This window comes from Pelodiscus sinensis, chromosome W (assembly GCF_052426305.1).
Source record: "Pelodiscus sinensis isolate ZL-2025 chromosome W, ASM5242630v1, whole genome shotgun sequence".
Classification (NCBI taxonomy): domain Eukaryota; kingdom Metazoa; phylum Chordata; order Testudines; family Trionychidae; genus Pelodiscus; species Pelodiscus sinensis.
Window position 1 is genome coordinate 9,932,177 of NC_143084.1, and position 23,856 is coordinate 9,956,032.

Genomic DNA, 23,856 nt, shown 5'->3' on the forward strand with positions numbered 1-23,856 from the left:
GAGTACGCTTATTAAGTTTGCAGATGATACCAAACTGGGTGGGGTTGCGACTTCTTTGGAGGATAGGGACATAATTCAAAATGACCTTAGCAAGTTAGAGAAATGGTCAGAGGTAAACAGGATGAGGTTTAATAAAGAGAAATGCAAAGTGCTCCACTTAGGAAGGAACAATCAGTTCCATACATACAAGATGGGAAGCAACTGTCTAGGAAGGAGCATGGCGGAAAGGGATCTAGGGGTCATAGTGGACCACAAGTTGAATATGAGCCAACAGTGTGATGCTGTTGCAAAAAAAGCAAATATGATTCTAGGTTGTATCAACAGGTGTGTTGTAAGCAAAACTCGTGAAGTCATTCTGCCGCTCTACTCTGCACTAGTTAGGCCTCAGCTGGAGTACTGTGTCCAGTTCTGGGCGCCACATTTCAAGAAAGATGTGGAGAAATTGGAAAGGGTACAGAGAAGAGCGACAAGAATGATTAAAGGTTTAGAGAACATGACCTATGAAGCCAGGCTTCATGAACTGGGCTTGTTTAGTTTGGCAAAAAGAAGATTAAGGGGGGACATGATAGCGGTTTTCAAATATCTAAAAGGGTGTCACAAGGAGGAAGGCGAAAATTTGTTCCTCTTGGTTTCTGAGGACAGGACAAGGAGTAATGGGCTTAAAGTGCAGCAGGGGAGGTTTAGATTGGACATTAGGAAAAAATTCCTAACTGTCAGGGTGGTCAAATATTGGAATAAATTGCCAAGGGAGGTGGTGGAATCTCCCTCTCTGGAGATATTTAAGAACAGGTTAGATAGACATCTGTCAGGGATGGTGTAGACAGAGCTTGATCCTGCCTTGAGGGCGGGGGGCTGGACTCGATGACCTCTCGAGGTCCCTTCCAGTCCTATTATTCTATGATTCTATGAAATCTAACTCACTCTCGAGTTTGATTCAAGTGCCTCAGCCTCCAAAACCTCTTCCTCCCTCCTAATTTAAGTTCCATTCCATTCAAGAGGAGCTGTGTTATACGCATTTACTAGAAGTTGTAGGATATTCAAGGTCTCCCACACCCACACTTTATTCATTGGAGACCCTGAAATAATTTTATTATTATTCCCTAAAGCTATTACTGTGCTTCATCTTTTTTTTTCATAGCTTGAGAGAGGACCGAAATGCAAGCTATTCTGAAGCAGGTACCTATATTATGCAATAAGGCTTCATGCTGATAATCATTTATTATGCCACCTAATATAAGTGCAGAACTTACTAGAAAATTTTTAAATGCAGAAGGAAGAGGGAGAAGAGCAAAACACCAATTTTCAGTAACTTCTCCTCAAGCCAGATGTCCACAGCTTGGCAGAGAATTGTGTTAGTTTTGTTTGTTTAAAACCTAGAATTTATATTTTCCCAGTTGTGCATCTGTTTTCATAATCTATTCCAGTCAGTTTATATACTATTATGTACTAAAAATGCTCATTGAGGGCATGCTTACACAGCAGGGCTAAACTCGAAATAAGCTGCGCAACTTGAGCTACGCTAACTGTGTACCTTAAGTCGAAATAGCTTATTTTGACTTTTGGCGCTGTCTACACAGCGGTTATTTCGAGATAGAGCGCTCTTCCTCCGACTTCCCTTACTCCTCATACAATGAGGGTTACAGGAGTCAGAGTAAGAAGTCCTCTAGCTCGACATTATTTCGACATTATGTTGAAATAACTGCTTGTGTATAGACGCAGAATATGTTATTTCGAAATAACATCAGTTATTCTGAAATAACGCTGCTGTGTAGACGTAGCCTCAATTGCTGCTGCAAATTATATTTTAATAGTAACATTTAAGACCCTCGCCTCACCTTTGATATTTTTCTTGAGGCTTTACCAGATTCCATAAACATCTTATTCAAGAAGGCTTCAGGAGTAATGAAGCATATAATTTAAAAACAAATGTATCCACCTTTTCCAATTTATGGCAGAAAATTAAACATTAGGGTTTTTTTCCATTTATTTCTACAGAATCTCAGATTCTACAAAGATGCTAATACCTCATCACTGCAAGAGAGATTCTGATAGTGTTTCACTTTCTACAGGCATTTCTTTCCCTTTATTAGTAAGGATGTGTGAGAGGAAAAAAATCTCAGTTTATGTGTTCTCACCTAAAGTCAGGTCTTCAACATCATAATCAGATTCCATAGATTTAAATTGCGGTGTCACAAGATTACTTCAGATGAGCAAGATGCATGAATCCATTAAATAAGCCTTTCAAAACAGTCATGAAAACTTACTAACCCACAATCCACTCACCTTCAGTATGACAACTGCTTATAAACAATGTTTACATGGTCATCCAAAGAGTTAATCATCCTAGTGGAATATTTCCATGCTAATTTCTATAATGAACACAAGGAGAAAAAGAACTGCTAAAAGTAATGGAAACCTCATATTACATTGTTCTTGACACGTCAGCAGTGCTATGGTTTTCCAGATGTTGCACTAATATGGGATACAATACTGAAAAAAGCTCTATGGGTATGTCTAGACTACATGCCTCTGGCGACAGAGGCATGTAAATTAGGCTACCCGGCATAGGAAAATGAAGCGGCGATTTAAATAATCGCCGCTTCATTTAAATTTAAATGGCTGCCGCACTAAGCCGATCAGCTGTTTGTCGGCTCAGCGCGGTAGTCTGGATGCTCCACGGTCGACATCAAAGGCATTTGTCGAACTCCCAGGTATGCTTCCTGGGATGAGGTTTCCTATGCCGGGTAGGTTTCCTATTCCTATTTTCCTATGCCGGGTAGCCTAATCTACATGCCTCTGTCGCCAGAGGCATGTAGTCTAGACGTACCTTATGGAAGTACATTACTAAGGGTATGTCTACACTACAAAGTTAATTCGAACTAACAGCCGTTAGTTCAAATTAACTTTAATAGGCGCTACACATGCAAACCGCTAGTTCGAACTTAATTCGAACTAGTGGAGCGCTTAATTCGAACTAGGTAAACCTCATTCTACGAGGACTAACGCCTAGTTCGAATTAACTAGTTCGAATTAAGGGCTGAGTAGCCACTTAATTCGAACTAGTGTGAGGCTAGCCCTCCCCAGCTTGCCCTGGTGGCCACTCTGGGCACCACCAGGGAAACTCTTCTGCCCCCCTCTTGGCCCCAGAGCCCTTAAAGGGGCACGGGCTGGCTACGGTGCCCGTGCCAGGTGCAAGCCTGCCAGCACCCAGCCAGCAGACCCTGCACCTGGCACGGCTCGAGCCAGCCACCCGCTATCACCCAGCCCTCCGCCTCTTCCCGGGACCAGGCTGGCGGCTCCCGGGAGCCTGCCCAGGTCCGCAAGAGGCGGGCGCCCACCTGGTCTAGTGCGGACATCATGGACCTCATCCACGACCTCCGCACTAGGCACAGGATAGTGGCCGTCTAGGGCAGGAGAGCTGCCAGCCTGGCCACGCAGGAACAGGTGTGCATGAAAAAAAGGGTGGTCCAGCGAGACCACCGACCCTGAGCTTAGAATGGCTGTACTAGGTCAGACCAAAGGTCCATCCAGCCTAGTAGCCTGTCTGCCAACAGTGGCCAACACTAGGGACCCTGGAGGGGATGGACCGAAACAATGACCAAGCCATTTGTCTCGTGCCATCCATCTCCAGCCTTCCACAAACAGAGGCCAGGGACACCATTTCTACCCCCTGGCTAATACCACTCCATGGACCCAACCTCCATGACTTGATCTCACTTCTCTTTAAACTCTGTTCTAGTTCTAGCCTTCACAGCCTCCTGCAGCAAGGAGTTCCACAGGTTGACTATTTGCTTTGTGAAGAACTTTCTGTTGTTAGTTTGAAGCCTGCCACCCATTCCTTTCATTTGGTGTCCTCTAGTCCTTCTATTATGGGAACTAATGAAGAACTTTTCTTTATGCACCCTCTCCACACCACTCGTGCTTTTATAGACCTCTATCCTATCCCCCCTCAGTCTCCTCTTTTCTAAGCTGAAAAGTCTCAGTCTCTTTAGCCTCTCTTCATATGGGACCTGTTCCAAACCCCTGATCATTTTAGTTGCCCTCCCCTCTCCCACCCTCTCTCTTCCCCTCTCCCACCTCCTTTTCCCAGTCTCCCCGAGTTTTGTTCAATAAAGAGAGATTCTATTTTTGAACACACGTTTTCTTTATTTTGTACATCAGGAAGGGGGGCTAGGGAAGGGTAAGTGGAAGGAGGTGAGGGAGGAATGGGGTACGAGCCCCCGATGGGGAGGACTGGGCTGGCTCTGCGGGCTTCTGGGTGTGGAAGCTCTCCTGCAGACCCCCAATTGCCCCCTCTCCTCAGATGACAGCCTGCGGCAAGTGCAGCCGGGCTGATGGCCGAGTGCTGTGATGTGCCCAGTGTGGGCACTCAGGGCACTCCAAGCCAGGACTGCTTTGCAAGCGGGGAACCCCTGAGAACTGTCTGTCTGGGGATGGGGGTCGGGTCCCTTTAAGCACAGCCCTCGGCTAGCCTGAGACAGCAGCTCCACGCTCTAAGTCCTACTCTGATGCCCTGCCGGTACTGCTTCCGGCCATCCTTAAGCCCTGTTCAGGGTCCACTCAGTGTGGACATGCTAGTTCGAATTAGGAAAACGCTAATTCGAACTAGTTTTTAAGTCTGGATGTGCTAATTCGAACTAAGTTAGCTCGAATTAACTAATTCGAACTAAGTTAGTTCGAATTAGTGCTCTAGTGTAGACATACCCTAACAGTGTTGCTTTGTTTAGCGATGGCTTCTCAGTACAAGCACCTTCTGCTCATCTCACGACTGCTGATAACCATGGTTTGCTTCCAGCAGGAGTGTAAGCCAGAAATGCCTCCTTTACTTAAGAAAAGATCTGCAGCTTGAAGGCTTGCCTCTTTCATCAACAGAAGTTGGTCCAATTAAAAAAAATTAACCGCCCCCGGGTCTCTCCCCTTTCCTAAGAACACGGAACAATGGTAAGTTGATTGGCTTCACTTACATCACTTTCCAAGCAGGTGGTTTCTAGATATGGCCTATATTATTCATAACTATACTGTCATTTTGATATTGATACAATTAGGACAAGCAATTCCTTATTGGACTGGACAAAGATACTATACTAGAGGGGGTTCAATTACTGAATTGAATTCCAACTAAAGCAAGAAGGAAAAGGCAACAATCAATGTTGTTGACAAGAGCAAAGAAAGAAAGAAAAGTGAAAGGCAGCTATTGTAAACCCACAGAAATGGCGAACATTAAAAATCAGAGCAGCAGTTAAAAGACACAGAATTACCAACCACTAGCCTAGACGGAAATCAATCCCCAAATTCCTGACGTTTGAATTTCTCTTGAGGAAAAAAATGAATGCTGACAACCGACACAGTGGGCTCGATCAGAGGAGTAATGCACTCATAACTTACAAGACAGTTTCTAGGAGCTGACCAGTGAAGTGGCTTCAAGACTATTGCCAGACCCAGTAAGATGGTGAGGATAACAACCTCTAAAGACTTCAGTTTGAATGGTAGGAAGCAGAGAAACAGCATGTCTTTCATTTCATAAACACATACAAAGTCATTTTACACATTTACAGTGGACTCTATTTAAAAGAATATCTATGCAAGGAAGGAACTTAAAGGAATTTCAGTGCACCAAACCAAGATATACGGACACCCTTAAGTGCTCAAAGTAAATTTCCAGTATAGGAAAGTCATTCTGTAAAAAACTTTTTCCACATGCCAAAATGAAAGCTACAAAGTCCTTTTAAAGCCAAACGGTGTTAGGGAACACCAGTTACATTATTTATATTAAAATAATTGAAATGCATCTAACAAAATGTTTTTTACCAACAAAAGCTGATGCCCACATAAATCTGTTAGGGTATGTCTACACTACAAAGTTAATTTGAACTAACAGACGTTAGTTCGAATTAACTTTGATAGGTGCTACACTAGCGCTCCGCTAGTTCGAACTTAATTGGAACTAGCGGAGCGCTTAGTTCGAACTAGGTAAACCTCATTCTACGAGGACTAAGCCTAGTTCGAACTTACTAGTTCAAATTAAGGGCTGTAGCCCCTTAATTCGAACTAGTGTGAGGCTAGCCCTCCCCAGCTTTCCCTGGTGGCCACTCTGGCCAACACCAGGGAAACTCGTATGCCCCCCTCCCGGCCCCGGACCCCTTAAAGGGGCATGGGCTGGCTACGGTGCCAGTGCCAGGTGCAAGCCTGCCAGCACCCAGCTAGCAGACCCTGCACCTGCCACGGCTCGAGCCAGCCACCCGATGCCCCCCAGCCCTCCCCCTCTTCCCGGGACCAGGCTGGCGGCTCCCGGGAGCTTGCCCGGGACCGCAAGAGGCGGGCATCCGCCTGGTCTAGTGCGGACATCGTGGACCTCATCCACGACCTCCGCACTAGGCACAGGAAAGCGGCCGTCTAGGGCAGGAGAACTGCCAGCCTGGCCACCCAGGAGCAGGTGTGCATGAAAATCAAGGTGGTCCACTGAGACCCCCGACCCTGAGCCCTGAGCTTACAATGGCCGTCCTGGGTCAGACCAAAGGTCCATCTAGCCCAGTAGCCTGTCTGCCGACAGCGGCCAACACTAGGGACCCTGGAGGGGATGGACCGAAGACAGTGACCAAGCCATTTGTCTCGTGCCATCCCTCTCCAGCCTTCCACAAACTTTGGGCAGGGACACCACTCCTACCCCCTGGCTAATAGCACTCCATGGACCCAACCTCCATGACTTGATCTCACTTCTCTTTAAACTCTGTTCTAGTTCTAGCCTTCACAGCCTCCTGCAGCAAGGAGTTCCACAGGTTGACTCTTTGCTTTGTGAAGAAGAACTTTCTGTTACTAGTTTGAAGCCTGCTACCCATTCCTTTCCTTTGGTGTCCTCTAGTCCTTCTATTATGGGAACTAATGAAGAACTTTTCTTGATGCACCCTCTCCACTCCACTCATGCTTTTATAGACCTCTATCATATCCCCCCTCCGTATCCTCTTTTCTAAGCTGAAATGTCCCAGTCTCTTTAGCCTCTCTTCATATGGGACCTGTTCCAAACCTTTAATCATTGTAGTTGCCCTCCCCTCTCCCACCCTCTCTCTTCCCCTCTCCCACATCCTTTTCCCAGTCTCCCCCAGTTTTGTTCAATAAAGAGAGTTTCTATTTTTGAACACACGTTTTCTTTATTTTGTACATCAGGAAGGGGGGCTAGGGAAGGGTAAGTGGAAGGAAGTGAGGGAGGAATGGGGTACGAGCCCCCGATGGGGAGGACTGGGCTGGCTCTGCGGGCTTCTGGGGGTGGAAGCTCTCCTGCAGCCCCCCAATTGCCCCCTCTCCCCAGATGGCAGCCTGTGGCAAGTGCAGCCGGTCTGATGGCCGAGTGCTGTGATGTGCCCAGTGTGGGCACTCAGGGCACTCCAAGCCAGGACTGCTTTGCAAGCGAGGCACCCCTGAGAACTGTCTGTCCGGGGTGGGGGTCGGGTCCCTTTAAGCACAGCCCTTGGCTAGCCTGAGGCAGCAGCTCCACGCTCTAAGTCCTCCTCTGATGCCCTGCTGGCACTGCTTCCGGCCATCCTTAGCACGGCAGCCCAGCAGGGGAAGCCTGTCTGGGGCCACAGCAGCAGTGCTGGAGCAGTGGAGCTGGGACTGTGGCAGGTCAGCAGCCCGATTGGGGCTGCATACTGGCCAGCAGTGGGGCCAGTGTTGTGTGTTCTCGTGCTGGCAGTGGGGCTGGAGCAGCATCTATGGCAGCAAAGATGGGGCAGCCGTGTCACCCAGCTGGCAGCGGTGCCGAAGTAGCCAGCGGTGGGGAGGGGTGGCAGGCTGAGGGGGCTGGTGGCAGGGGACCTTCGCTGGTCCAACTAATTCCCTCATCCAGGACTGCTCAGGTCCCGAGGGTGCCGGACCAGTGAAGTCCAACCTGTACCACAGCTACCCCTCAGAATTATTTATATTGTTCTTCATACCCTCTTGAATGAAATGACTCACAAGAAAGAGGGTGCACAAACAGATATAGACACATCAACAAGCTTGCTGCAATACAGAAGCAAGTTGAGAGAAGCAGGAATTGCACCTCACCTATCTGTGAAATGCTAGGGTCTCTGGCAGGATGGACACATGAATAATCTATGGCCATTCCACTAGGGACCCTACCCCAGAACAACATGGGTTTCTGAAGCTTTTTCCTTAAGTTTTGTAAAGCTTTCCAATAGGCATTTAACCTAATTTGGAATTTATTTCTAAGGGTATGTCTACACTGCAAAGTTCATTCGAAACAACAGCCGTTACTTCAACTTAACTTTAATAGCGTCTACACATGCAAACCGCTATTTTGAAATAAATTCCCAATAGCAGAGCGCTTAATTTGAATTTGGTAAACCTCGTTCCACGAGGAGTAACGCCAAATTCAAAATAGCTATTTCGAATGAAGTGCTGTGTAGACACTTAATTCGAAATAGGGGGCCTCCAGCCCTTCCCAGGGAGCCCTGGTGGCCACTCTGGGCACAACCAGGAAAACTCCTCTCCTCTCCCCCAGCCTCGGAGCCATTAAAGGGGTAGACCCCGGCCACAGTGCCTGTGCCAGCTCCAAGCCTGCCAGTCCAGAGCCAGCAGTGGCCACCGGGGCCCCCGACCCAGTGGCCCCAAAACATGAGCCAGCAAGCCACTGGCAGCCCCAGCCCTCCACCGCTCCCCAGGGGCAGTCTGCCAGCTCCCAGGAGCCTGACGGGCTGGAGAAGGCGGGCGCCTTCCTGGTCCAGGGTGGAGATCATGGACCTTATTCAGGTTTGGGGGGGTTGCCCCCAACGTCCATGATCTCCGCACTAGACAGAGGAATGCGGCCGTTTATGGCAGGACAGCTGCCAGCCTGGCCACCAAAGGCCACATGCGAACCCAGGAGCAGGTTTGCATGAAAATCAAGTTGGTCCGGCGAGACCCCCCAACCCTGGGCCCTGAGCTTCCCCTCCTCCTTCTTCCCCTTGCTTCCCCCTTCCAGCTCCCTCCTCCCAGGTTTCCCCCTTCCCTCTTCCACCCTCTCTCTTCCCCTCTCCCACCTCCTTTTCCCAGTCTCCCCAGAGGTTCATCCCCCCCCCCCTGCAGTTTTGTTCAATAAACCCAGTTTCTATTTTTGAACATACGTGTCTTTTGATTGACATCAGGAAGGGGGGCTAGGGAGGGTTACGTGGAAGGACGTGAGGGAGAAATGGGGCACGAGCCCCTGGTGGGGAGGACTGGGGAGGCTCTGAGGGCTTCTGGGGGTCGACGATCTCCCTCAGGGCCTCCTGGATCCTGACAGCCCCCCGATGGACCCCCTTATCGCAGCCTGCAGCAAGTGCAGCCGGGCTGATAGCAACGACCCCACGAGATGCACCAGCGTGCCCGGGGCAGCTCTGGCTCCACGTGGCCGAGTGCTGTGGTGTCCCAAGTGCGGGCACTCAGGGCACTCCAAGCCAGGACTGCTTTGCTGTCCCTCATCGAGGTAGACAAGCAAGCGGGGAACCCTGAGAACTGTCTGTCCGGGGTGGGGGTAGGGTCCCTTTAAGCATGGAGCTCAGATAGTGTGTGGGGCTGCTGCCTGAGGCTAAGTCCTAACCTGATGCCCTGCCAGCACTGGTTCTGGCCAGCCTTAACTTTGGTTCAGGGTCCAATCAGTGTGGACGTGCTATTTCTAAATAGGTTTTGTGTGTAGATGCATTAATTTGAATGAGTTTAATTCGAATTAAGTTAACTCAAATTAACGCTGTAATGTAGACGTACCCTAAGAGACTACAACAGACTCCATTTTGGAATATGTGGTGTTTGATTACTGAGATCTATTATCAGGAGAAAACCACAGAGGTTATTCGCCATATAATTAATCTATGAGTCCAATATTCTCCTCTTCTTTTGGACTATCTGGCACTTTTGTTTGGCAGCTAGAGACTGATGCAGTTTACTAGTTCACCACAGTTGTATTTGACCCCGCTTCCACATACACTGGAGAAAGAAGGTGCAAAGAGGCCCTCCCCCACTCAGCATATTACTGCAGGATGTGGATGGCAGCATGTTGAAGCACAAGGACCAGGCAGTGTCATTGGCACTGCTTACCTAGCCAGCAGGAACCCATCCCCACCAGACTCCATCAAAGGACACAGGGCTGAGACCAGGCTACACTTTTTCAGAAATGAAAAAATGTACTGCTTGCCACGCTCCATCAGAGGCCTCAGAATAAGGATTCCAGAGTGATCTTTCCCAAGACTACAGGGCTCAAAATCAGAGCTCAGGCCATATAGTTTTACTGATAATGAAGCACTGAAGTCAGTGGTGGACAATCTGCAGCATGCAGACCCACCCTAGCTTCTCCCCTTCCCCACACACCTCTCACAAATTGGGGCACCGGAGCTCCACACTTCCTACATCTACCCCCCCGTCCCAGAACTTTTGGAGCATGTGAATTGCCTTATTTGCACTCCGTCCCTGCCCCTTCCCCATCTGCCCAGAGCTGAAACGACACAGTTTCAGCTCTGGGAGGGAGGGGAAGGATCATGAATCAGGCAATTTGAGCATTCTGAAAATGCTGGGAGGGAGGGCAGATGGGGGGGGGGGGGGAGTGGGGCCACAGGTGGAACCCCAGTGCGCTGCGGGCTGCTGTGGCCCACTGAGGTGAAAGCAGCCCACTCATGTTGCCCACCTACTACTCATAGGTGCCCATCCCTGGCTGGAGTTCTCTTCCCTTAAGGAATTTAATCAACCTTGTGAAAACAGAAAATCCCATTTTGGGCAGGGATGGGGAGGAGTGGAGTTCATGGAGATCTTAAGGGAGGCAAATGCCCATTTTTTGGTGGCAGACTAGAAAGAAGAGTCTAAGTCTTCTTCAGTTCAAGATACAGTAGAGGCTAGTTAGATGCAAGACTTCGCTGGACAAAGAGCAATGTAACTTGGCATGCAGAAAAGTATTTACACAAATCTATCCTACAGACAAGTCACACGTTCATTGTACTTTAGCTTTTGATGCCCTGTACATTTATTAATTCAACAACTTTATTATTTGAAAAGAGTTTTCCTAATTTTTCTATATTTTGGCCTGGTGCAAGGAAAAAAATGTTCCCTCAGCATGTCTATTCCTTTAACATCTATTCTTTAAAAAGGTCTTTTCTGTACAATAAAAAAATAGTACAAAAACCGCAACTCACTGGCAAAGTAGAAAGAAGGGCCTGTCTCCTTGCTGTATGGTATTTTGGGACATGCTGAATTTGGGAAATAGAAAGGTAAATTAGCCTCTTGCCATGTGCACACTTCTAATCTTCTGGAATGATTGTCATTCATTTATTTTTGAATATTGTAGGTTCATGCAAATATCATTTTTATTTGTTTAGTTAACAGTGCTGGATATTTTACTGAATTTTACAACTGAGTGAAGTTGAAATAAAATATGCCCCAATAAGCCCTCCTTTGAACTGTTAACACTGAGGGCCCCGCTTTTTACTTTAATATAAAAATAGATATTGAGTTATTAACACTCCAACAATAACCTTAGGAGGTAGAGTTAAACGGATTACAATTAATCAAACAAATAAATAGGCTTTTGTTTTTCAGCTGTATCACTGAGATCCTAACAGTTCCAAAAGACACCTTTGGAGATGGTTTGCTCTTAATCCTTGAAATTTATAACATATCCTAAATAGTCCAATGGTGGGTATTAGAACTTATTGCAAAGACAGAAAAACAGATAAGGTTAGAGAGAACACCAGATCAATAAAACATTTGTGGAAATGAGAGGGAAAGATACAAGAACAAGCAAAAGAATAAATAATGCATCTGTGTAAAATCAAAATTTGGTTTTACATATGTCTTTTACACACACACACACACACACACACACACACACAAAGTTTTACAGAAGCAACCACCTAAAGAATATACAATTTATCCAAATGACAAAACTAGTGGGAGTTAACTGTTACAGGAATATATTTGTCCTTACAGCTTGAGTTGTCAATAGAAAAACTTGACAACTCAATTACCTATCACTGGTATTCTGGAGATAACAAGCAGCTCATACCTATCAGAAAGTACAAAGCTTGAGCCACTGTTCTTTAGAACCAATAAATGGATTAGTTCTGTAGGAGTGGCAATCATATATTGCTGCTTTGTTTCAGTGTAAGGTGTCTATTTCAAACTTTTCACAATAAGAATTTATATATGGTTTATTAAAAGATCCAACATCAGATCCAGTATCAGATCAAGTATCAGTCTTTTTGTTAATGGTGTCCAGTTTTCGGGTTTATTTGAAGGAGCAAGAAGAAAAATGGTTGTTTGACCTTCTCTCAATGTTTCAGGGAAAACAATGGCTTGGGTGTTGCTCCATCATGTTTAGAAGTGCCACTAAGGGTGCACTTAGTTTAGCTACTCTCATATAGTTTAGCTACTTTCCATCTGTTGAAGAACATTCAACTTCAGGAATTGAAGTAATAAAAGTGTGGCACTCAAGAGCAGTGACAAAGACACCTGTCAGAACTCCTGAATTGCCTACTACAGTGGACATCTAGCAGAAATATTAACTCACACAGCATTTGCTAAAGGGAATCCTGAAAACTGCATCATCTGAGCCTTCACTACCAAAAAGATTTACCACGTATAGAATGCTACATGCATTTCAGGATTCAGGTTCCTCTCCCATGGAGGAAAAAAGTAACTTTCAGCAAATAATGTAAGAGAATTTAGAACTGAATTTAATTCTCTTCATTCAACAGTTACTACTGTTTGTCATGATTTTTACTTGCTTCAAACTAATCAGGAGGGTGAAGTTTTCAGAGATTTTATGCACTGATTGAGAAAATGTTAGGAGAATGCTTTAAAAGCCATTAACACTTCCCCTCCCCAATGCAGCTGTCCTTCTGGACTTCTTTATTATGTAACTCAAAACACTCAGGTAGAATAAGAAGTAGTTACTGACCCTGTTGAGTAACGATGGTTCTTCAAGATGTGTCCCGCTGTGGGTGCACCACTCAGGTGTCAGTGCATCCTCACGCCGATGATCGGAGATTTCTAGCCTAGCAGTGCCTTCCCGCACCGTGCATGTGCAGCAGCCATCTCGCACTTTTTTTTGTCCGTTAGCTGCGTGCACGGCGTGAATCTCGCTCTGTTCCTTTTCTACCAGAAATCCTGTAATGGACTACGAAGTAGAGGGGAGGAAGGGAGGGTAGTGGAGCATCCACAGGGACACACATCTCGAAGAACCATAGTTACTTCACAGGGTGAGTAACTTCTCCTTCAAGTGGTGTCCCTGTGGGTGCTCCACTCAAGTGAGTAAAAAGCAGCACCCACCGTTGTGGAGATGGGACTTTGGAGTCATCTACTGGCAGAAGCAAGGGCGGAATCGCCCACAGAGGTGGTAGGTACTGGCCCTTGCAGTAACACATAATGTTGTGCTAAAGTATGTGCTCAAGACCATGTAGCCTCCCTGCAGATGTCAGCTAGCGGGACATTACGTAGAACGGCAGTAGATGCAGCCATCACTCAGGTGGAGTGTGCTGTGACTGCTTGTGGCAGTTCCTTGTTTCTGAGTCTATAGCAGGTATTTATGCAAGTTGCGGATACGCACTGTGTGGAGACGGCTGTTCCCTTGCCAGGACTGAACATGGATTTAAAAAGTCTGTTAGATTTTCTAAAGGGTTTTGTTCTGTCTATTTAGAATGCAATAGTCCTTCTTGTATCAAGGGTATATAGTACCGCCTCCCTCAGGGTAGTAAGTGGGCAGATAAACGTGCTCGTTCACGTGAAAGTCGGAGATAACCTTTGGTAAAAACTTTGGATGGGGTCTGAGAATAATCTTATCTCTAGTGAAGAGCATATATGGTGGGTCTGCCATAAGGGCTGTGATTTCGCTTACTCATCGTGCAGATGTGATCACAACGAGGATGGACACTTTCATGACCATGTGTTTCATTGAGGCCGTCGCTAAGGGTTCAAAAGGAGGTCTTGTTAAGGAGTCTAACACAAGGTTTAGCTCACAAGGTGGGACAAATGGACATATGTGGGGTCGTACTTGAGAGACATCTGCTAGGAACCACTTAGTGATGGGATGTGTGAACACCAACATGTCGTTTACCAGCTTGTGGAAAATGGTGATGGCTGACAGACGGACTCTAATGGAGAGTCCCATGTCACTGAGGTCCATCAAGGATTCCAACACGGTAGGTATTGGGGAAGTATGTGCTTGTAGATTGCGTTGGCTGCACCATTGCTGAAACCTCTTCTATTTGGTTTTGATAGGTGTACCTCGTGGAAGGGTGGTGACTGCTGAGGAGGATCTGTTTCACTCTCTGGGAGCAGGTAAGTTCATTCTGGAACCACGGAGAAGCCAGGTGATAAGCTTCAGACTCTGAGGGTTCAGGTGATGTGTTTGCCCGTTGTGTTGAGTTAATGATCGAGAACTGATGGGGAGTTGAATGGGTTTGGCGATTGACAGGTAACAGAGGTACAGAAACCAGTGTTGTCTTGGCTAATATGGTGTTATTAGGATGATCTTTGCTTGGCTGCCATATGTCCTAGGGCCTGTAAACGTATTTGAACGGTTGTCATCAGGGACTGTAAAAGAGTTTGGACAATGTCGCACAGTGTTTGGAAACGACTCAGGGGGAGAAATGCCCTAGGCCACGGTAGAGTCTAGAAGCGCTCTGATGAATTCTATTCTCTGGGAGGGATCCAGAGTAGATTTCTGCACATTTATTAAAAGACCCAGCCGGGTAAAATTGTTTTGAGTAAGGTCTGTCATGATAACTGTGTATTATCGGGAGGACCCCTGATTAAGCAATCGTTGAGGTACGGGAATATGACCCCCCCCCCCCACTGCTTTGTTCTTGAGCTTCATCTCGTGGTCCTTCCTAGCCCTGGTAGTCATACTTTGACAACGTGGGCACTTCTGCGCCACATGACCTTTGCCTAGGCACTTTATATATGAGGTGTGCCCGTCTGAGGTGGGCATCGAGTCTCTGCAGTAGTTACATTTTTTTAAAGCCAGGGGAGCCTGGCATAATGCTGCTTGGGGCTAAGAACTTGGAGCGGAAACCAAATGAAGGGAGAAAAACCAGGGAGTAACTTTTTTTTAATGGTAACTAACACACACTACTAACCCTAAACTGAATAAACTGCAACCACTAACTATATATTTCTATCTTTTTCTCGGCTGAGGAGAGCACTGCTGGAAACTCCGTCTTCTGCCAAAGACAGTAGAAAAGGAACTGAGGAAGACTTGCGTCGCACGTGCAGCTAACGGACGCAAACAGTGCAAGACGCCTACTGCGCATGCGCGGTGCAGGAAGGCACTGCTAGGCTAAAAATCTCCAATAGCTGGAACAAAGACACACCAACACCTGAGTGGAGCACCCACGGGGACACCACTCCAAGGAGAACAGTCTGATATTAAAGGAAGTGATTCTTGCGGGAAGACATTTGATGGTATCCTACAGAAAGCACCGGCTAGCTTCAAGGAAACAGGGACCTTAATACAGTTAATCTTAACAGCAGTGGGAAATCCAACAATGTAAATTAAAAAACCAGAAGTAAAATCTGAGAACTCACTTGCGCAAATTTATTCTAGAGATTAAAAGCAGTGGCTGTTATTTCTCACTGTGAATAGCATAATTCAGTGGTTCTCAAACTTTTTGGCCCGTGCCCACCTGGCTCAATGCAAACCTTTTCATGGACTACCAGCTGCTAATGGAAACTTGCTGTAAATTACATAATTATGCCCAAGCCATTTTGCTAATGCTGCAGCTAGGGAGAACAGTTTAATTTAACCAGTAAGAAAGGAAATATTTAATTATTAAACAGATAAAGCGTTTTAACTTTCTCATGTTAGTTTATCAAACTTCATTTTAAATAAAGTAAACTATTAATTTATGTCCAACACAAAAGGTTTCAATCTCTTCTTTATTTATGGCAGGGGTGGGGAAGGGTGTCTGACCGGGGGAGGGTGCAAGAGCAAGGGAAGGTGCAGGAGTGGGCTGAGGGTAGGGAGTCTGGCCAGGGAGGAGGGTGCAGGAGCGGGCTGGGGGTGTGGGGTCTCGGTGGGGGGCGGTGTGGGGCTCTGGGCATGAGATTCTGGCCAATGGAAGCAGTGGGAAAAGCCTCCAGGCAGCACATCAGTGCGCTGCTGTTTCCCCAGTAGGGGAGGGGGAGCAGCAGCGTGGGGAGCCACTTCTGGCTCTGCTTCTTCCCTATGAGCAGGATCCGGTGAGGAGGCTTAGGGCTCCCCCCGCCCAGGGAAGCCAGCGCTGGCATGCCAACCTGGGGGGGGGGGGGGGGGGGCATGAGGCTGGAGCACCAGCACGGGCTTCCTGCTGCAGGGAGAGGGAGGGTGGAAGGGGGGGGACACACCACAGTTTGAGAACCACATGGAAACTATTCATCACTTAGATGCACTAAAAATTCCTGAAGAACCATACCCAAATCAAATGTTTATTTCTAGGATATGTTGGTGTATTCAATACATGGATGTTATGCATACAATTGAGAGTACTATACTCTGTGTGTGTGTGTGTGTGGGGGGGGGGGGGAGAACACTGTACTCTAAGCAGTTACAGATACCTGCTTACAGTACAACCCAAAGTGACAAGGTAGTTACTGATGGGAAAAGAAATTATCAAATGAAATACCACATGTGATTTGAGAATGTCCTAGAACATTAGGAGCCATCTACTAAATACTTGATGAAAAGCCTAGAAGGCTGAAGATACAGTTTAGCTTAAGACAGTAAGAACATGCTATCATACAATATAAGTACTTCCTTACAAGCCACCTATGATATAGCACTGGCATCAGACTGGACTGAAGCAGATTTCTGTGGCAAGCATGTCAAGCATTCAGTTATAAAAAGAAGAGGGTCAGCAGTTCAAAAAAGCAAACATAACCGTCCAGTTTCTGGAAGGACCAGGTGCTGTAAGAGAAATGCTGCTTGGACTTAAGTAGTAGGACACACCTCAACAAAAAACTAGAGTTTTCAGGCTTCCTGACACACAACCAAAACATGTGTCATTATATTGTCTGAAATATACACCTATGATGGATTGAAGCTGCAAAACCAAGAATATAAAAACTAGACTTCTATGTTATGTTGGAACAGAGAAAAATAATTTAAAATATATGATTTAAAAATTGCTCCTGTACCATGATTTCTAAGACCTGTCAAATTGTAGCAGATAAGAATGATGTACAATGTAAAGTTGCTGGGGAAAGTTGCAATCAACAACCAAATTCCCAGAGATTATTTCATGTCTAGTTTTAAGACAGGATTTTTTGAGAATGTCCCTTTAACCAGGAAGTCTGAAAGCCTTCAGTCACTTGATCAAGACAGTAATCCCATAAAAATCACAATAAAAGCTCTGTTTACATGAACACCTCAAAACACTAGATACACAAATGAAAAAACATGGGCAGTGAGAGCAAAGACCTATTACTTAAGCTTTACAAGTTTATTTCTTTTCAATTCAGCTATATCACATGAAGCTTCCTCCAAATCCAGTGTCAGAATTTTTAGTGTGATGTTGGAGCAACGTTTATATTCATCTGTATCAGAGACATAGTGTTATGCACCCGGGGGCAAAGGCAAAATTTGCGCCCCCCAATCATTTGTTACTTTGTATTTGTTATTTATTTCTGTCAGTCAGCAAAAAGTAAGAACGTAAATAATAAAAAAAAAAAGAACAAATGCTACTAATATCCACTGATACCGGGATCAGTTAGTAGATCGTAACTACAGACAAATATAAATTATAGTTTTTGTGGTTTACATTCTGTTCAATAATTTTTTCTCTTCAATTTGTTTGTATCCCGTTCTCATTAGGTTCATGTCTTTTACATAAAAAAATGTCAAATGCTTAAAATATGTAAGTTTTATAAAATACAAGAAAAATAAATATTATACAACCTAAATATGAATTTCATCACTATATTTCAATCAAGCACTTAAAACCACTGTTATAACAAACGAGTAACTCATTGCTTTAATGACTAAAAGGTAAAAAGATTTTGAGCATATCAAATTTATTGTAAGCAATCTGTAATGCTTCTTAACTGCCTAGTTACTTACCTGGTTAACTTAGTTGTTTTTCATACTATCGCACAGCAATAAACTACATCATAGTTACGAATGTAAGAGATTAACTTACCTGTTAAAATAACACTCAGAAAAACTTTTAAATAAAACTAACACACAACACGAGAATTGCCCTCACTTTCTTGAAGCAATAAGTAGCCTAAGGCCGAGGTTACACTGCAAGCGTGGCTTTTTGTCTGCCACGAGGACTTTTTCCTTCAGGCTGCCATGAGATTCTATCCTTACGTAAAGGAGAGAGGTGTCTCTGAGCTGCTCTTCCAAATTTCACACAAGCCATTCAACTGAAGCCATAGATATCAAGATTCAAGGCGAGCCTTGCCTCTGGCAGACTGCCTCTCCAGGTGTTCACAATCGCAACATCCCAACACCTATAAGACTTTTAGTTGAGAAAGCCTTGTTAATCCCAAGTCTCTGCTATGACCTATAGAAAACACCAGCATTTTCTTTGGAAAATCCACAACAAAACATGGGGGGGAAAATCGATCACCTCAGTAATGCCAACTCCTTTAGAATTGAGGCCCTGATTATCCAGCACCAGCTGAGGTAGAGCAGGCACTGTGTGCACGTCTGATATATTTTTACCAAAATGGCTACCTGCCCAACTCGCCAAAGGAGAAAGGAAACGGGGAGACCAAAAGGAACGGTTTAGAGCAGTTTCTCAACCTTTTTTTTATAAAGTACCCCTTTAAAAAAATTATAAGTACCCTCAATGCACCCACCCCTCCCCCAGAGCCAGGCAGCGGACATACAGTAACCCTACCTTTGAAGGGCTCACTCCCGCCGCCCGGCCCTGCCTCGGCGGCTTGACTACAGGGAGCACGCCAGCGCCGGGCTCGCCACGACGCATGGGGCTGTGCGCTCCCACCCCAGCCCAGTGCTCACTAGCGTGGCGCCCGGGGGCAACTGCCCCCCCCCCCCGCCACGCCTCTGATCTGCATTATTCTTTCTTGAATTAAGTTAACATACATGAGCAAAGATCTGGCTTCAGTATGCTATTTCAAGACAGCACAGATTCTGTTATCAGAATCTTAACCATGCATTAAGCTTTAGCTTTCTGGGGTTGCAAGTTTTCATAATAGACAGTATATTCATTCATAAGGAGAAAAATGCAAAAATTTGTCACAAAAAACCTCATGCAAATGATGTCTGAAGTTAAATGAAATCCTTTAGCAGACCCTAGGTATACATTATGATCAACCTAACAAAATTTCTTCATCAAATACTAAGTCAAAACCTGTTGAATAATTATATTTTCAAAACATGACTGTTCTGTTTTGCTATCTGAGTCAAGCACTAAACCGCCTTTAAGATCATGGACTGAGTCTTCAGTGGCAAATTCTTGAGCCAGTTTTTCCTTTGGATGAGCTATTAAGTGCAGATTTATGTGGCTTTAGAGATTCTTTGCATTGTATTTTGTAAACAGTATCTTAATTTGTGTTTCAATCTAAGTATTTCAGTGAGGTTAGTGCTAATGCAAAGTGCCAGATTGGCAACTTTGGAGACTTCTAGTTGTCATTGAAACCATAGAGCAAGCACTTACACATGAAATGTTCAAAACAGGATTTATATTCTTGGATTTACCAAGAAAAGGAGGATCTCCCACACACACATTTTGCTCAGATGACAAATCTTTTTATACCGTGAATGCACACTCCTAGCATTAGAGAAGTGGTTGTATCATGCTAATGTTGTGAGAACTAGAAATCAAGTTTTGAGACAAAACTACAGTCCTTGTTAGAATAAAAAAATAGACAAGGATGTAGTACTAACAGCATCAAAAAATCCTGAGACAGACTTGCTTAAGTTGGTATTCTGTAGCAGCCTCTTATGCTGACACTTCATCTCCAACACTAGTGTCTTATTAAAACTAGTATACTTGGATCTATTTTTACGAACCATTCTGGATCTACTATTATAACTTTAGCTGTGATGCCAATGGTGGAAGCTTGAGATAGTAAATATACCCTTGCACAATGTAACAATGTAAAAAGTTAAAAATAACACAAAATATTTCCTACCATACATAGCATGCGTCTGCTCATGCGCACCATATTGTGTTGCTGAAGAAGATACTAAACCAGGCTGTGCATGTGTTGGTGGTGCCATCATTCTAGTGTTACCCTGTATTACAGGGCTATAAACATGAGGATGCTGTGTCCAATAAAAGACAAATTAATTAGTCAAAACACACGGCTGTACAAAAAAGTTAAATACATCCTTTAATCAAACTCATACAGTGCATGCTTAAAGGCACTTAATGATAATTTGGAAAGCTACAGCTTGCTTTGTACTAGCAACAAAAAATTTTCTAAGTACATGTGTCACCATTAGCCAGGTAACACCTGAAAACTTAAAATGAGAAATACCTTCCACAAAAGGAAACTAATACAAAGAACTATTCTGCTGATCTTCAGTTGACAAAATAAGGTGATCTTTAAATGAAACAAAATAAGTTTTAAACTATACTATATCCCATCCATCTTATCACACCAATTATTTCAGCAACTGCATCTTTTAAATCTATGTCCAATTAATCAACTGAAAGAGATATTCTACAATGGGATGAAGATAATGAGGTAGATATTCTGTATTTGAGATTTGTATTTACTAGTGGGCATTAACGTTTTTGAAGGGCTTTGATGTGAAGTATAAAGTAGCAATATTTCTACAGCGTTTGCATATTGCTTGTAGCAATTACATGATGTAACAGAAGATACAGTATGTAGAATTCCAGAATTAAGTCTTTTAATTACACATCTGATCCAATATGAATGCAGCAAGAGGCAACAAGCTAAGGGAGTCTTACCTGAGACTGATAATGTGGCACGTGCTGCACAAGAGGCTGATTAGGAAACTGTTGGGGACTATAGGCAACATACTGTGTTGAATAGGCTGGTGGTGTAGCTACAATAGGGGGGCCTGCAGCTGAGGCAGGATGCATCATGGTGCTCTGATGATGCTGGTCTTGACGTTGTTGTGGCATATTTGGTACTGCAAAGCAAGGAATATTTCACATTAGGAAGGGGGATCTGAAGTAACCAGGTCTTTCCTGGAAATGTTAATCTAAAATTAACATGCACAACTAGAATACCCTCACTATCAACTTTAACCATGGTTTGTACATTATGTGGGTATGATTCTGAAGCGAAAAGGAGCAATAACAGCCTTAAATTTCCATAATGGGCACCAGCTTTTGGGTGAAACAACATCAAGGCTGCAGTCTTTGCAGGGGGCAAGAGGAAACCATGGATAATGTCCCAGGTTTAACCTGTCTTCAAATACATTAAGATTGATCTTTCACCTCAAGGACCCTCAGCTCATCCTGGTTATGACACTATTGGGGGCTGCTCAGAAACTGTGACACTGTCTTTCAACTCATCAGATGTTCCTGTGAAAGTAATATTTGCTCATGACTGAACAGGCCAGGGAAGATTTGCATGACAGACCAAGTTGCTCAGATGCTGGGATTTAGCAGTGCCCCAGCCTGTAGCTCACATGTGCTCATATCTTTTAGTGCTGCCATGTGTGAAAGAGAATCTTTGGATCACAATTAATACTGAAGGGGAAGTTGCCTTATAAAAGAAAGATGAAGGGAAATGACGAAAGGAGAACATTTAGAGTAAGAGAACATAGAAAAATACTGCAGACGGCCAGTTAGCTCACTTGGTGGTAAGCAGAGTTTGTAAATAAATTAAAAATCTTTCTAAATGTAAAAATGTAGCTTCATCAGACGAAATGGAGCTTTCAGTGTAGAGGATTTCAATATAAGCAGCTCCATATGAAACTGATTGTTCAAGAAAAATGTGCATGGCTCCATGTTCGCAAAACTGAAACTCCTACCAAAGGAAATCTAAAGCAAGCTGTTTAGAACAGAACTGTTTTATAGAGGAAAGGAACTCAAATTGTACAAGAGAACATTTGCATATCATCAAGTGACCATCTCATCTGTCAACCTGGAGCACGAACAGATTGCTACACTAATGGCGACTGAACCTTACTGAAGGTACATGCACAATTTTTCATTATTGAAAATAAACTCTTATCCAGCACTGCAAAGAAATCCTAAATGCTGCAAGCAGAAATGGTATCTAGTCTAAATATGCACTTGAAGAGCTTGAATGTTCACACATTCTACATAGCTTTGGAACTCTTAGAAACAGGAACATGGTTGATTAAAAAAACCTCTTAAATATATGTTTAGCAAAAATCAGTATTACCAACCCGAAGCGGTCAGAAATCATTTAACACACATACATTTTGGGTTTTGATTTATCTTTGGGGGATTGCTTTTGTTTCTTTTTCAGGGTTTTCTCTGCAATCGACTGATTTTTTTTTTTTAATTAAGGAAGAGATGCTCACATGATCAACTGCCTCCAGGAGCTGGGACTTTAAGAGCATCGCCAAATTTACAAGAGTGGTCGACATTATAGAATTGGTGTAATCTAATACATAGCTATAACAAGAAACAGTTCCTGCCTTCTGTTCACTTGACATAGTAAAAATGCAGATAATGCGCTAAGCGAGATGTGCACATCAATTTTCCAGTTTATCTAGCAACAGCTTTCACTCATAGAAGAGCAGTATCTAGCCATAAAAGTATTGTGTTAAACACTTCAGTTATTTAGCTGCAAGAGGAATGAAAAGGGACAGTGAGATACAAAGACTACAGGTTGGCCCTCCCTAGTCTGGCACTCTCGGGACCTGATCGGTCCCAGATGAGGGATTTTGCGGGGCCAAGGGCGGTCATTTCTGGACCCCTGCCACCGGCCCACCTGTTGGCCTCCCAGCTGGCTCCCCACCTCCTGCTGGCCCCGCTAACCCCATTGGGCAGCCATCGCTGCCATGGCTCCAGGATCTGCCAGGCAGTTGTGTGCACCACAACAGGGCTCTGGGACCCTCAGGGCAGCCACGCACTGGGCCTCTGGGTTCTGCAGGGCAGCCGCACACACCATGCTGGGGCTCCAGGACCTGCTGGGCGGCCACACACCACAATTCCCTGCTCCACCAAGCTACTACAGCTCCCAGGCCCACCAGGCAGCCTCTTGCTGGGTCTCCCAACTCCGCTGGGCAGCCCTGTTGCCACGTACTGGGTGACCCTGCCAGCAGTTTGCTGCAGGCAGCCCACTGCTCTGCCAGCCCTGCAGGGACCCATGCCACTGGCCTTCCACTCGGACTCTCTGGTCCTGCATCAGAGGAGGACTTAGAGCGTGGAGATGCTGTGTCAGGCTAGCCGAGGGCTGCGCTTAAAGGGTCCCGACCCCCACCTTGGACAGACAGTTCTAAGGGGTGCCCCGCTTGCAAAGAAGTTCTGGCTTGGAGTGCCCGGAGTACCCACACTGGGCACATCACAGCACTCGGCCATCAGCCCGGCTGCACTTGCCGCAGGCTGCCATCTGGGGAGAGGGGGTAATTGGGGGGCTGCAGGAGAGCTTCCACCCCCAGAAGCCCACAGAGCCAGCCCAGTCCTCCCCATCGGGGGCTCGTACCCCATTCCTCCCTCACCTCCTTCCACTTACCCTTCCCTAGCCCCCCTTCTTATTGATGTACAAAATAAAGATAACGTTTCTTCCAACATTGACTCTGTCTTTATTGAACAAAACTGGGGGGAGACTGGGAAAAGGAGGTGGGAGAGGGGAAGAGAAAGGCTGGGAGAAGGGAGGGCAACTAACATGATCAGGGGTTGGGAACAGGTCCCAGATGAAGAAAGGCTACAGAGACTGGGACTGTTCAGCTTAGAAAAGAGGAGACGGAGGGGGGACAGGATAGAGGTCTCTAAAAGCAGGGGTTGGGTGGAGACG

General features: G+C 45.2%; 1 protein-coding gene across 14 annotated transcripts in view; it reads right to left on the bottom strand.

Moving 5' to 3' along the window:
• Nucleotides 1–23,856, bottom strand: part of LOC102445074 (ataxin-2-like) — a 257,980-nt gene that overhangs the window by 14,072 nt on the left and 220,052 nt on the right. For 12 of the 14 annotated variants that reach the window (XM_075914768.2, XM_075914775.2, XM_075914776.2 and 9 more), the window contains 3 exons: nucleotides 20,865–21,049; nucleotides 20,077–20,209; nucleotides 11,133–11,186 (listed from right to left, as the gene is read on the bottom strand). In XM_075914768.2, the coding sequence (XP_075770883.2) occupies nucleotides 11,133–11,186; nucleotides 20,077–20,209; nucleotides 20,865–21,049 (372 nt within the window). The remainder of the gene's footprint in view (nucleotides 1–11,132; nucleotides 11,187–20,076; nucleotides 20,210–20,864; nucleotides 21,050–23,856) is intronic. The other 2 variants (XM_075914769.2, XM_075914774.2) reach the window with 1 other exon arrangement.